Here is a 14,280-nt window from a genome sequence, read left to right as displayed (position 1 = left end):
AGAGTACGCACGCACGCACACACGCACGCACGCACGCACGCACGCACGCACGCACGCACCATATCTATACCCACTCCTCTTCATCTAGGTTCTTTTGAAGATCTGTTTGCCATTTTGCTTTTGTGGACAAAGCATTCACTGGAAAAGCTTCTATCAGACCATGATACTTGATTAATCCCTGGGGGGAAATTGAAAACTACAGCTGCTCTGATTGGCAAGCAAGCATAACATTAAAGGCAATTCCCATCAATTAAATGCGTGCTTAAGCGTTACAAATGTTATAGCCGCAGGCAGGACTGACCTCCTGTGCCGCTCAGTGGTACATTTTGGCATAATGATTCTCTTAGTGAACGTGCTCCTTCTGTCAACAGACTCCATGCCATGATGGCATGGAGCTTGGACAGACTTCAGACTGCCAGATAGTACAGCTCCACCCCACAACATAAACTGGCTAAACTAGGATCTCTGGCTAATATTATGACTTAATACATTATAATTGTCCCCTATAACTACAATGTAAAATTAAAAACACCTTAAATATTTTATTTCTTCTAGAAATTGCTAATCTTTCACTCAATAGGGGAAATCCGAGGCACAAGTTCATAAAACCATCTATCCCTATGGAATTTATGGCATGCATGTTGCAAAAATAAACACACACACACACACACACACACACACACACACACACACACACACACACACACACACACACACACTTTGAAATATTGATTTGATGCTCATAAAACCCTTTTAGTGCTAAAACCGAACAATTTCGTTTTTTTTTTCAATCCAATACAATATTTTATTTGCTATTTTACTTACCCTGAGCTGCTTGTAGAGACGTGGGTGGTCCTGGCTCATCCGGCGCTTTCCAACGAGCCATTCTACGTGTTCCGACGATTTATTCCATTGAAAATGGTTTCGAATAAAGTTTAGAGCCCCCCCAAAAAAACTCAATCTATGCTGTCGGCGGCGCGACGTATCCGGGGTGCTAAAACCGAACAATTTCGTTTTTTTAAATAAAATTAATTAAATAATCGGAGGCCTCAACGAAGCCTGGCTCTAAATTTTCATCCAGGCCGCCGACCAGGATCTCTTTCCACCGGCCCGTAATCGGGTAACGCCGCCGCATCGCGCCCCCTAATCCAATACATTGTCACATCTTTAGAGCTCATTTTCTCTGAACTGTGTTCCTATGGAAGCGAAAAGTTTTTTTTGCGGCTAAATAGCCGCAAATCGGGCTTCTAAAATGAGTGATAGCCTATAGCCATCTTGTAGCGCTCTTCATCCGGGTCATGTTCATTCCACTGGTCAACGTGAAATGAAAAGCCACTGCTGCGTGGGTCCCCGTATGCTACAGCGGTGGTCTATGGGCGAATGTCTGGCACTTTGGCGTCACTCATCGTGTTAACCATAGGAAGTATTACGTTTGTTTTTATTTTCACATGCATGCCATAAATTCCATAGGGATAGATCACACATGGTTTTATGACATCGTCAAATTGAGACAAGCATTTCCCCTATTGAGTGAAAGATTAGTCTTGTATGATGAAGCAGGGCTTTACTTAAGACATTTTTAACATAAATCTTCTTCTCTTCTTATGGGGGTCCCTGGTACAAAACCTTTTCAGATGGGGGTCAGTGGCCAAATACATAATCAATTTGGGGGTCCTTGACACAAAAAAAGTTTGAGAACTACTGCTGTACAGTATATTTATCCTAAACGGGATCCTCAGTCTATACTGTATTAACATAATAACGCTTTTATCCAGGAGGCGGAGATCTATTTCAAGATCAACATCAACTGCATCGACCCTCTTGGCCGCACGGCGCTGCTCATCGCCATCGAGAACGAGAACCTGGAGATCATCGAGCTGCTGCTCGGCTTCAGCGTGTACGTGGGCGACGCCCTGCTCCACGCCATCCGCAAGGAGGTGGTGGGGGCCGTGGAACTCCTCCTCAACCACAAGAAGCCCAGCGGGGGCATGCAGGTACAGGCTTTTGATTTGATTTGATGTGATTTGATTTGATTTGTGGAACGAACTCAACCATTGCGGTTAGTGCAATGGGGTCACTCCCAATCACTCCCAATCTTCCGCCGTAATCTGAAGACTCACCCCTTCAGACTCCACCTTTGCCCAAGCCTTGACGACCTTGCAAGCTTATGCAAAGGTTAAAATGTAATTTAGATATACCGGTAGTATGTAACTAGACAGATACCAGCTTCGTTTGTAGGCCTAGCATCCTACAATTTGTATAGTTTCAATCTATAGATGTTTTATTTAATGTAATATATTCTAAAACTGAGGTCTTCATCAGGGGGTCCGGGACCCCTAGGGGGTCCTCAGAGTTACTACAAGGGGTCCTCCAAATATTTGTGTGATAGAAACATTTTTCACCTTTTTTACATTAACCACTTGAACCTTAGGTTTGCTGTAGATGGGAAAAAGAGCAGATTAAGTACAGAGTGAAAGGTCAAGTTTATTAACTCTCCTACTGCCAGATTATTTATTTATTTATTGGGTCTGGTGCCATCAAAAAGCGGCTTACCTTTGCGACGTTATAGTAGATAGACAGACATTTATTTATTTATTATTATTATTATTTTTTGATTGTGCAATAGTGCACTTTGGTCTGCCAGGCAGCAGAGGGCGGCGTCATGCGAGAATGAATGTGAATTTGCCTGTTATGTGTTGCCGTGCATTCAGACCAGTCACTGGCCACAGAGCCTCACAGACAGAGAAATCAACAAGGAAGTGAATTGGTCTCCGTTGATGTTAACGCATAATGGATTTTTTACACCATCACCGCGGAAAATGTGTTTACAGTACACGGCGGCGCGACCCCTCATCAGCTTCAACAAGGTAAACGAACGAACGAACGAACGCGAACGAGCGCCGTATTGGCGCGGAGGTCTCTTGAGAATTGGGGCGTCCAAAGCAGTATAAGAGTTAAGTATTGACGGTTCAAGTGGTTAAATATCTGAAAACACACATTGACATGAATACAAAATACACTGATGATCGTGCTGTCAAACGATGAAACTATATGGAATCTGTGGGGGTCCCTGCTTCATCTCTCTCTCAACTAATAAGGGTTGAAAACGTCCTTGGCCTGAAAACGTTGAAGACCCCTGTTCTATAAGATTCACACACGTGTGAAGTGATGCGTGTCACAGGATAAGGATCAAATATCAGTATTTGAATACCATATGGGAAAACCCTAGGAAAAACACATGGACATACACACAAAGTTACGCATTGGACTGGTTAGCACCGCTCAACCAAACAAAAAAGATCTGTACATTATAATGTTTGACTGATGATCGGTTCTTGGTTTATCTATGATCCTAAATTATATCCGTGCATTTGATGTATTACCTTGTGTTTACTTGCGTTCTGTCAGTCGCTCTGGATTAAGAGCTTAAATTGTAAATTTTATTTCATAATGTTTATTTCGAACATGCATAAATAAAACTAAAACTATATAAATAAATAAAAATCAACAAATACCATAATAGTGAAGGCAAAGACAACAACTAAATGACATTTGATCATCTACTTTAAACATGTTCAAAAAGTAGTAGGAAGAAGTATAAAACTTAAATGGATGGAGCACTGGGCGATATACTCTACAGTATAATCATGACATTTTCGTTGCAGATTAAATGTTGAGCACACAATTGCAATTAACAATTTTAATTGTGTTTTTGGCATTGAACATTGGAACACTTAAGTAGCCTAAAGTGTGTGCGTGTGTGTGATTGTGTGTGTACGGTATGCACAAGTGTGCGTCTGATGTAGTGAGTAGCTTTTCCGATGGCCATGCTTCTTCTGAAGTGTATCTGTGAATGTCTCTCTGTAACAAAATTATCTCATATTGATATTGCACCGTGGCACCTGCTGTGTGAGATATGCCATGCATGGCATTTAAGCGACAACAAAGACGGATACACCACAGCAGACAATTGGACTCGAGTCATGATGACTCGACTTGACTCAAACTCGAGTCGCAAATTTGACGACTTGCGACTTGACTCGGATATAAGGGCAAAAACTTGAGACTCGACTTGACTTGGAAGACAATGACTCCCGACTCGACTCGACTTGAGACACGCTAGTCTGGTAGGATTCACCTTGAAACATGGGCTGCATATTGTTGTAGTGTTTTTGGTTGGTTTCTGTTCTGAATGTTTTGAAGGTTTGCACAGGGCTCTACTTCCTGTATTGTCCCAGCTCAGATTATGAGCCTGGGACAACTTCCTGCCCAGGAATATCATACTTTTGGCCCAGAGGTTCTTCTCGCCCCCCTAGTGGCGAAAAAAAGAACCTCTGGGAACTCAGATTGGAGACACGCTGACTCGGACGACTTGCCGCTACGCCACTCACCAAAGCAGTCATGAACGCCACGCTAGGTTCACACTTTTATTGATTGATTGATTTGGTTGATTGGAGACAGGCATGTAAGCGAGAGCACAAGCACGGAAGCAGCCAAACACTATGATCAGATCTGCATGGTATTTTTTGACATTTACTTTAGGAAGAAAGGTTTCGCTCTTCAAGATATAAACCTGAGATATAACCTGTGACTCGACTTGAAAAGCTTGTGACTTGACTCGACTTGACAACCTTGTGACTCGACTCGACGCGACGCGACTTGACATGACAACCTTGTGACTCGACTTGACAACCTTGTGACTCGACTCGACTTGACTTGCCCACAACAGAAAAAACTTGAGACTTGCTTGAGACTTGGACCAAATGACTTGCGACTCGCTTGGGACTCGGATCAGAGGGACTTGTACAATTGTCTGCACCACAGTGTATTCAACCACAACCTCTGCGGCTGAGAATGTTAGAGAGGCAGGGGCTGAAATTTCTAAAAGGGCCTTTTGGTAATATTGATAATACTTGATAAACTAAGCATAAAAAAGGCAATACTGGAGATGTGGCTTACGGCATGGATTTCTACACAGTGAGGGCTATTCTTTCAACATGATGATGCATTCATGTTCAGGAGAGTTTGGACAAGGCAAATTCTCTTGAATGCCGCCTTCAGGTATGCCATGGAAAAAGGGCATTTGCATTTCTTTCACCATAGTAAAAACTGCATTCATGTCTGGAGAGGGCACTTTTTTACAGACGGATAAAAGGGCAGGGGCTCAAGCCCCCTTTCATGTCTATGTTTGCACGTGCCTGCTCCGCGGTGGTGGACAGGCACTTTACCACTGTGCCACCCGAGCACCCAAGGCCAAAATTCTCAAAGAATTTTCATTTTCAGAAATGTCTGACTGCCAATGTGTTCTGCTGAACGTTAAAAAAAAAGTATTTGCTGATATTGGCGTGCAGTGGCATGAATGAAGTTGAAGTTATTTCTCTCTGTAACAAAATGATCTCATATTGATATTGCACCGTGGCACCTGCTGTGTGAGATATGCCATGCGTGGCATTCAAGCGACAATGCAATGAAAGCAATATGTACTGCATGAATATGAATGAAGCATTCAAGCCTTTTGTGTCTGTCGCAGATTTGGGAGAGACCCAAAGGCTTTGTATCAATGGATTTGTTCTGAAAAACAAACAGCAGGATTCATATGCACAACATGATAAATTGCTTTGGCGATCAGCTAAACATTTTAAATTTAGTCACAAAGATTCATAGCAGTTTACAGTATGCAACTAGCAGGCAAATGAAGTAGTCTCATGTCTGTATCTACTGTATGTGGAGTTTGCAGTACCATATGTCAATACACCTGAAGCTAGCATCACATTTGCATAGAATCACTTATGGATCACTTTGTGACAGGAGCTTTCATTCAGCAGCATTTTGAATCTGGCACTGTGTGTATAGCAAAACATAGTTAGATCTGCCAAGCCTGTTAACAACAGAAGCAGAGATTGTCCAAATTACTTCCAATACCCAAGGCAGTGACCCTTGCTGAGTCAATACATTATTTTAAAACTGATGGCTATCACCAGTAAGCCTCCCTAAATCGGGAGATAAGCAACCGTCAGGTCGCATATACAAACTTTGGAAGGCAATCAGGAGGGAATATGGGAAATGGGACAGATCCATGTTGATGACTGTAGAGATACTGTGTACGGCTTTGCGTGATTTTTGGGCAAAATCTGTAGAAGTGTCCAAAAATGTGTTTTTCAAAAATCGGCCAGATGGTGGCACTAGATGGGACAGATGCATTTTGATGACATGACTGTAGAGATACTGTGTACCGGTTTGCGTGATTTTAGGGCACAATCTGTAGGAGCAGTGTCCAAAAATGTGTCTTGCAAGAATCTGCCTCATGGTGGCACTAGAAGAGGGGCATGTGAGAAATGAAAGGAGTGTGTGTGCAAAGTTTGGCATAGATCGGGGCAACGGTGGCAGAGATATGAGTAGGGGAAAAGTGTGACGTGTGACGTGACGGAGGGACTGACTGACAGCTGACGGTTGCAATAACCTTTCACAGAAGGTTTATAAATAGAGTAGGTACCAGCTCAGTGGCAATTTGGTGGTTCAATCCCAGGCTGAGCCATAACAAAGACAATAAAAATGGTACCAATGCCTTCATACTTGGCTCAGCAACATACTAATACATCATGCCATGATGGACGAGTTCAGACATTGGATTGCTTCCAGTGGCAATTATCATCCTCCCTGCCCAGCCTTCCTCTCCCGAAAATGGTCCAATTGTGGTCGTGTAGAAGCCTGACGAAGCCGGATACACCACAGTGTATTCAACCACTACCTCCGCGGACCGGTGGTGGGCAAGCACTTTATGCGCCACGCGAGCACCCAAGGCCAACATTCTCAAAGAATTGTCATTTTCAGAAATGTCTGACTGCCAATGTGTTCTAATGAACGTATAGAAAAGAAAGTCTTAGCTGATATTGGCGTGCAGTGGCTAAATTAATAATGAAGTTAGTCATATAAAATAATCCCTAGACATACAAAATATGCTTTTAGTTTTCCCCTAGAGTTTGAAGGTAAGATGTAAATAGAAACACAATTATGTGGTGCAGTGCCGTGTGTGTGTGTGTGTGTGTGTGTGTGTGTGTGTGTGTGTGTGTGTGTGTGTGTGTGTGTGTGTGTGTGTGTGCTCATTGAGATGCATCTGTAGACAAACCTAATTAGCTACTTCTAGTTTCACAGCTCAACATCCTGGCATTACACAGGAGACTGTTCTATAAGCATACAACTCTCTAGATTTAAAACTGCAGCACTTCTGTCATGTCATTAACATGCACGAAGCTGCAACACCCAGATCACGTACATTACATTCAAGCATCCTGCTCAAGCATGCTCCAGACCAGGGGTGCCCGCACTTTTTTGGCTTGAGAACTACTTTTAAAATGACCAGCTCAAGAAGATCTACCAACCAAAACATAATAATAATAATTATTAATAGTTGGCGTTTCATTTAGTGATAGTTTATTGGGTTCTTTCCCACGTGCAGTTTTATATAGCTTTGTAATGCTACTGATGTTTGGTATGTCTACTATAGAAGCTGTGAAGGCAGCTGACAGGCCGTTTTTCATGTCAATCAATCAAGTTACCTTAATTCAAGTGACTGATGCCAAAAGAGGAGTATTATCATACTTTTAATATATATATTTTTTAAATATTTTAATTAAAACAAAATTAGGGGCATGGCTTGGTGTCTACCTGCACAGCCTTTTGGGCACCCCTGCTCCAGACAATACACATTTATAGTTTTGGCTTTTATAGATCACGGTCAGTATGGTAGCATAGAATTATGAGAATCAATCAAGTATAGAGCTGTAAAGAATTATAATGAATTGTTGGATAGTGATGGGCTGATTACTCAACCGTTGGCAACCTCCACAGTGTGTCCAGTCAAAACACAACAACGACGTCCGTTCAATGAGATTTATTTTCTTCACACCCACATCAACTATTCACCACCCTGCTGTTGTGTTACATATGTGTGGTTCTATAGATCAAAGAAAAATACAGGGTATTCACAAATCTGATTAATTAAACAATTAACAACTTAAAATTGTCAGAAAGATGCTTGGAGTAGCCTATTAATGCAAGTCAACATCAAACAATCGTTTGCATAGGATAATCAAAATAGCTTAAAGATCAAACATGCTTAAAGATCAAACATTTGTAGCACATGGCAAATGGATTCTCTTCATAATACAAATATAAGTGTGTTAGCAGCAACTTCAACCAAACAGTGGAAATAATAATGGTACAGCATCACAAACAAAGGTACTCACTCTTAGTTGCACGCACACTAGCACAAACACAATGTCCAAGTGGAAAAACAACTCTCTTGGCACTGGCAGTGAGCTCAAACATCTACAGTAGCTCCTCTCACAGTGAACTCAAAAGAAAGACTGAAGTCACTAGGCAGGCAGCAGGCACTGATCAAAGAGCAGGCATTAATTGACCACACCTGGCCTATGGGTCATGGTGACATGTGTGGCCAGCCAATTAACTAAGGTACTGCTGACATGAATCAAGCATACTGAATATGATATGCAACTAGCTCTGGTCCATCGCGTCACCTCCCGCATCGCTCCCGGTGACGCTCTGACAGACCCGTCGGGAAACGTCTGGACTCGAGATTGTCGGCCCCTCCGAGCGCTCAATACCAGTCAAAATAAACAAAACCGTTTCACTACTCACCAAACCAAAGGTCGTTTTGCGCTGTTGAAAGTCTATTCTCCGCGGTGGTGAACCCCTCAGCACCCCACCTACTCTGTAAAATACATTATTTCTGTCAAGAAAAAAAACGCACCCACCTCGAGCCACCTAGCGGCCACCACAGATACAATGGTTCACAACCCGGAAATAAGCGGCGGTCGAGTTGGATGCACTTTATTTCATGACAAAAATAATGTATTTTACAGAGTAGGTGGGGTGCTGAGGGGTTCACCACCGCGGAGAATAGACTTTCAACAGCGCAAAACGACCTTTGGTTTGGTGAGTAGTGAAACGGTTTTGTTTATTTTGACTGGTATTGAGCGCTCGGAGGGGCCGACAATCTCGAGTCCAGCCGTTTCCCGACGGGTCTGTCAGAGCGTCACCGGGAGCGATGCGGGAGGTGACGCGATGGACCAGAGCTAATATGCAACATAAAATAGTGAACAAATATTGTTTGAGGGCAACATTCACTGTCCTTTGGTACAAGAGCAGTGGTTCTCCAACATTTTTATGGTTATTCTGTACTAGATTTTGCCAATAAAACAAATATTCAATTCAATTTAATTTACATACCCCCCCCCCCCCCCCTCTCAGAGTTTGCAACTCTCAGAGTTGCAAACCTGTCCATTTGGACTCCCCTAAAGGAACCCTGAGGCGTAGAGACTATAGTAAAGTAATTGTAATGAAAGAAAGTAAAGAAGACATTTCATTTCCCTGTAAGCACACATGCCTTGCAGTGAAAATATCAGACGTCACGTAACAGCCTTGATGTAGGCTACACACTGTAGCCGTCTGTGTCAATAATATCAGTTCAATATAAGTCTCACATAATATTGTTATTGTCGGGCAGAAACATCTTATCTCCATAGTCTAACTTTTTGTGTTTTCCGTAAATTAACATACTAGCCTATCATACTACAGCATCACACAGAAGCATCCACAAGCTCGAAACGCCACGCGAAGCGACACGTTTTGAGCTTGTCCATCTGCTATTTTTACTACAGTACTTTTGAATTTGTAAACATTTGAAAAGTAATGTTGGACATATTATGAGGTTTCCTCCAGATTGGGGTTGACATTGTTAGAGGAATTGTACACCCCCAAATTACTTTTTCTTCCTATTGATTACTCACCGCATGGAAACTTGAATTGATGGATATTTTTTTGTTTTGTTTTTCGCATTCCCAAGTCAATTATTTGAGGAGACTCTTTGTGTCTCCATAGGGAACAAAGGAATCGCTTTGGACATATAGTAGTTTTAGATATAATGTATATGTTCTTTACATAGTGTATAAGACAGTATTTCTTTCATTTCTTGTGCAGATGAAATAGTTTTCTCCCAAAACATCATACTTCCACACACACCTTTCTGTGCTTTTATTTGACAACGTTAAAGTCACACAAGGGGGGCGCCTGGTGGCCTAGTGGACCAGGCGCATACCATATTGGCATTGCCATTTCGGCATCAATGCCTGTCGGCGTCACCGGTTCGATTCCCGATCCGAGCGACCTTTGCCGCATGTCACTCCCCGTCTCTCCCCCATTTCCTGTCAGTCTACTGTCCTATCTAATAAAGGCAAAAAGCCCCAAAACAAATCTTAAAAATAAAGTCACACAAGGACCCTTCATCAGCCCCAGAGTGGCCCGGAAACAAATGGTGACCTGTAGGTTAGCGAACAGCGCCATCTAGTGTCAAAAAATACGCTCGCACTGTGAAGTGTTGTGCGCTTGTAGACCAGCTATTTTCACAATGTTTGCCTATTTCTTGCGTAATATTTGACAATTTGGCCAATTTGGTAATACCTTTTTAATTTGGTATTAAAAAGGTAAATTTTATCTTAAGACATATCCATATCCTTTATAGGCCTACACTTATGCTGTATGTTGGCTTGTTTACTGTTGAGTGTGGAAATAATGTTGGACATTAAGCTAATAACCTGAGGACCCCCCGAACATAATTTACTGGACCCCCAGTTTGGGAATCACTGTGACCTATATTGTATGCTGCTGAGTGTGTAGTATGAAGATTGAGCAGTGTTATCAATCAATCAATCAATCAATCAATCAATCAATCAACCTTTATTTGTGTTTATAAAGTAACTGTGAAATGTATACTATACAGGTCAGCTCCATGGATAGTGAAAAAATAATTACGCTTAATTAGGCTTAAAACGTGCTTAAAAGAATGAACTATGTAGGATGAAGCCATTAAGATTGAGGTTGTATGTATGTTAGCTTGTTAGCGAATGAGATTGGAGGGTGACTGGGAGTGGGGAACAGCCAGACAGCCTGAACTACCGCAATGATCCATTTCGATTTGGCAAATGAGAGAAGTGCTTTAGTGAGCCTGTCAGCCTCTCTAAAGCTAGGGAGGGATGGGAGTGGGGGTGCAAAATAAGTCAAAGCCAGTATTTTTCATTGAGCTTTTGCTATGCGCAATAATAATAACATTGTGAGGTTGTACAGTAGATCGTCTATTTTCAAATGGCCAAAATCAATATACAGTATGGCTGAAGTATGATTGATTATTTGATAAAAAAATTACAGATCTTACAAGCTCGCGAGTTACTGCGAGTTGTGAGCTTGTTGTAAATCTGCTATTTTTGGCAAAGAGATTTGGTGTGGAGTGAAAAAAAAAAGAAAGCAGTTCAAGTATAGAGCCAACTCAGATCCACTTTACCAAGTCTGGAGGCTTTTAGTGGTTAATTGATTTCTAGGGGGTCCAGTGGGGTTTCATCAAAGCCATTAAAAGTCACATATTTTCAACCTATCTTCATTATGCTAAAGGGTCCTCACTAAAGCTCTTTATAAGACGCACCGTTTCTGTCTACTCACTCTCTGTGAAACCTGCCTACCAGTGACATCATCGGTGTGCAGGTTTGGTCATTTCATAAAGGACGATTATATTTTATTAATGCGAGAACAACAGCTTCTATTTCTGAATGCTGATTTGTTAGGAAGAGAAAGGTTGTAGTTAGTATGGTTGCTAGGCCTAATAGGCAACACACTATTGTATTCGGTCCGAGATCTTTTTGCCAGCAAAGTGAACCTGAGTGATGTTAAACGAAATTGTAAAGCTGCAGAAAAGTGAAGCTTTTGGTCATGCTTCACTTTCACAATATATATAATATAAATGTTAAGACTTTCCCAGTGGATTCCTCACGACTCGCGTCAGTGCAACCACACTTGCAATTTCCAAGGATTGCACCTTTCTAGTTTCTATTGGCTTACAAATAATTATACCTATTTGATGGGGAATTCAGTTATCAGCTTCACCCAGCAGATTGCTGCCCAAGTGGTCAGACTTGAGCGCCCTAGCATTCCTATTTCTGAGGAGAAGAATGCAGATCAACAAGCGCTGTGAGTTATTGTGAGCTTGTAGATTTTATTTTCGGCAAAGGGGTTTGGTGTAGAGAGAAAAAAGAGCCGACCAAGTACAGAGCCAAAGGTCAAGTTAACTAAACTTGGCGGTTTACGTGGTTAAATGTCTGCAAATACACATCAACATGAGTCCAACATACACAGTTTTTTTTTATAGTGTTAATCAAACAAGTATATGAAGCTATCTGTGACATCAATGTAAACGTTTAATCTCCAACACAATTTTATACAATATAGTTGGAGTCCCTGCTTTGTCTCTCTCTCTCAGCTAGGAGGTCCCTGGGCTGAAAAACATTGCAGACCCCTGAGTTGTGTGTGAGTTGAGGTGTGACTTGCTCAGGCACACCTCAACACATTGCCATAGAAATATTAACTCATATTTTAAGATGACTTTTTAAAGTGACTTTAGGTGACAGTACCCCTTTAAGTAAAAAGAAGAGTACTTCTTCTTCCCTCACGGATCATTACTGTTTCGGGGAGGAGTGAGACAGACTGAGTCATAGTGCAGTTTCTATAGAGACCCAGGAGCATTGCCATGTATGCACTAGCACATATAGTGCGACGATTCGTAAGGATCAAAGCGAGTTCAGGGGGCGGTCCCAAGGGAGCGCGCGCGCGGAGGGGGGTGGGTCACTAGGTCCTGCCCCCCCCCCTTACCCATAGTTCTTAGGGAAGTCAGATGGTGGGACTCAGTCTCGTTGCATAGCACTGCTACTGCTACCACGCTGCTACTACACGCTGTTTCTCTGCTCATTCCACTACCGTGTTAACTGTCGATGAGGTTGGTTGAAGTGTTAGTGTTAGGTTGTGTGTTACTCACCATGTTCAGCATGTCCGCGGCGGTATCAGACGAGGAGGGAGAAGTCTTCGACGAAGCGGAAGTAGAGGAGGCGATCCCGGATACCGGTGTTCCGGCGGCTCAGCTGGGGACGGTCGTTCCCCCCACCCCCCGCAGGAGTATCAGGCTGAACCCGCAGACCCCGCAGATAAAAATAGCCGACTGGCCAGTGAACAAAATACTGGAGGTGTTGTATGCAAATGGGCTGTCTGCCCCCGCCGGGCTTGACCATGAAGGCTTGTTTCAGTTCCTGGTAGAGGCCGAACGAGCAGCTCAAGTGGAGCCACAGACATCCGGAACACCCAAAGCCAAAGCCCGGGGAAAAAGAGCGGCGAAAGTCAACAATACCGGCCCAGCAAAAAAGAAAAAGCCCGCAGAGGGCAATCCATCCAACGAAGGGGCGCCCGACAACGGCACCCCCGCAGGCACCGTGGATCCCACGGTCCTGTTAGCGCTGACGGATATCAAGAACGCCTTGTCCGGGATGAGCCAGCGCCTCGACTCGCTCGAGGCAGGAAGCGAGGCGGGCCCAAAGACCGGAGTCATGGAAGCAGCCATGCATTTGCCCTCCGACATGCACAACCTGCCACGGAAGAATCTGGGAACGGCCGTTCCCGCTCCAGCCACAGGATCCGCGTTCCTGTCCCCAGCCGCCGCCATCCCCGACGCGCTGCGCAGCCAGATCCTATCAGGTAAAGTGCCGTTTCTCTTTGCTTGCTGGTTAGTAGGGTTAGCTGTTTCTAAAAATGCGCTGCTTGCCTCGACAGGTCAGGACGTAAATCTGGTGAAGATTCTGCTCTGCGCGGCAGAGTCCTCAGCGGACCGCTTTGTGGATTGCGGGGACTTTTCAGTGATCCTTAAAGATAGCGACCCCAGGCTCTCCAGAATCTTGACCCTAGCAGAGTTCATTGTAGCATTCGGTGTCTACAGAGACACTATGTGCGAGATATACCCAGAGCGCAGAGCTGAGCTCGATGCGTATTTGTCCATAATTGCCGATATGGCGTATACTTACGGGGGAGGGCTGTTCTATGAATATCACAAAAGTTTCTCATCCAAATCTGCAATGCATATCCAGCGCTTCAATCAGCGGATCGACTGGTCCGTCCAGGATCTAAGTTTGATAAGCCGCCATTTCTCAGCCCATCCCCCTTTGTCCTGCTCGCTGTGCAGCTCATTCAGCCACAGAACCGAGCTGTGCCCCAAGGCTCTAGCCCACGAGGCACCGACCAAGCCCACCCCAAGCGGCCAGCAGCAGGCGAGGGGCCTCGGGCTTCAGGCTCCAGCCTTTACGAGACAGGTGCCGTACGATCCCAATCGTAAAGTTCCCATATGCATTCAATTTAATGAGAACGTATGTACCTTTCCACATTGTAAATACATGC

At 43.5% G+C, this 14,280-nt stretch overlaps 1 protein-coding gene across 1 annotated transcript in view; it reads left to right on the top strand.

Moving 5' to 3' along the window:
- Nucleotides 1–14,280, top strand: part of LOC308304651 (short transient receptor potential channel 4-like) — a gene marked incomplete at both ends in the record, with an annotated part of 74,308 nt that overhangs the window by 1,520 nt on the left and 58,508 nt on the right. Inside the window, one exon of the mRNA XM_080749275.1 lies at nucleotides 1,776–1,994. Coding sequence (XP_080605401.1) covers nucleotides 1,776–1,994 — 219 coding nt within the window. The remainder of the gene's footprint in view (nucleotides 1–1,775; nucleotides 1,995–14,280) is intronic.

The sequence above is a fragment of the Nannobrachium achirus genome, assembly GCF_963921795.1.
Source record: "Nannobrachium achirus genome assembly, chromosome: 19".
NCBI classification, from domain to species: Eukaryota; Metazoa; Chordata; class Actinopteri; order Myctophiformes; family Myctophidae; genus Nannobrachium; species Nannobrachium achirus.
The sequence above is the reverse complement of the archived record's forward strand: the minus strand, read 5'-3'. Positions and strand labels throughout refer to the sequence as shown.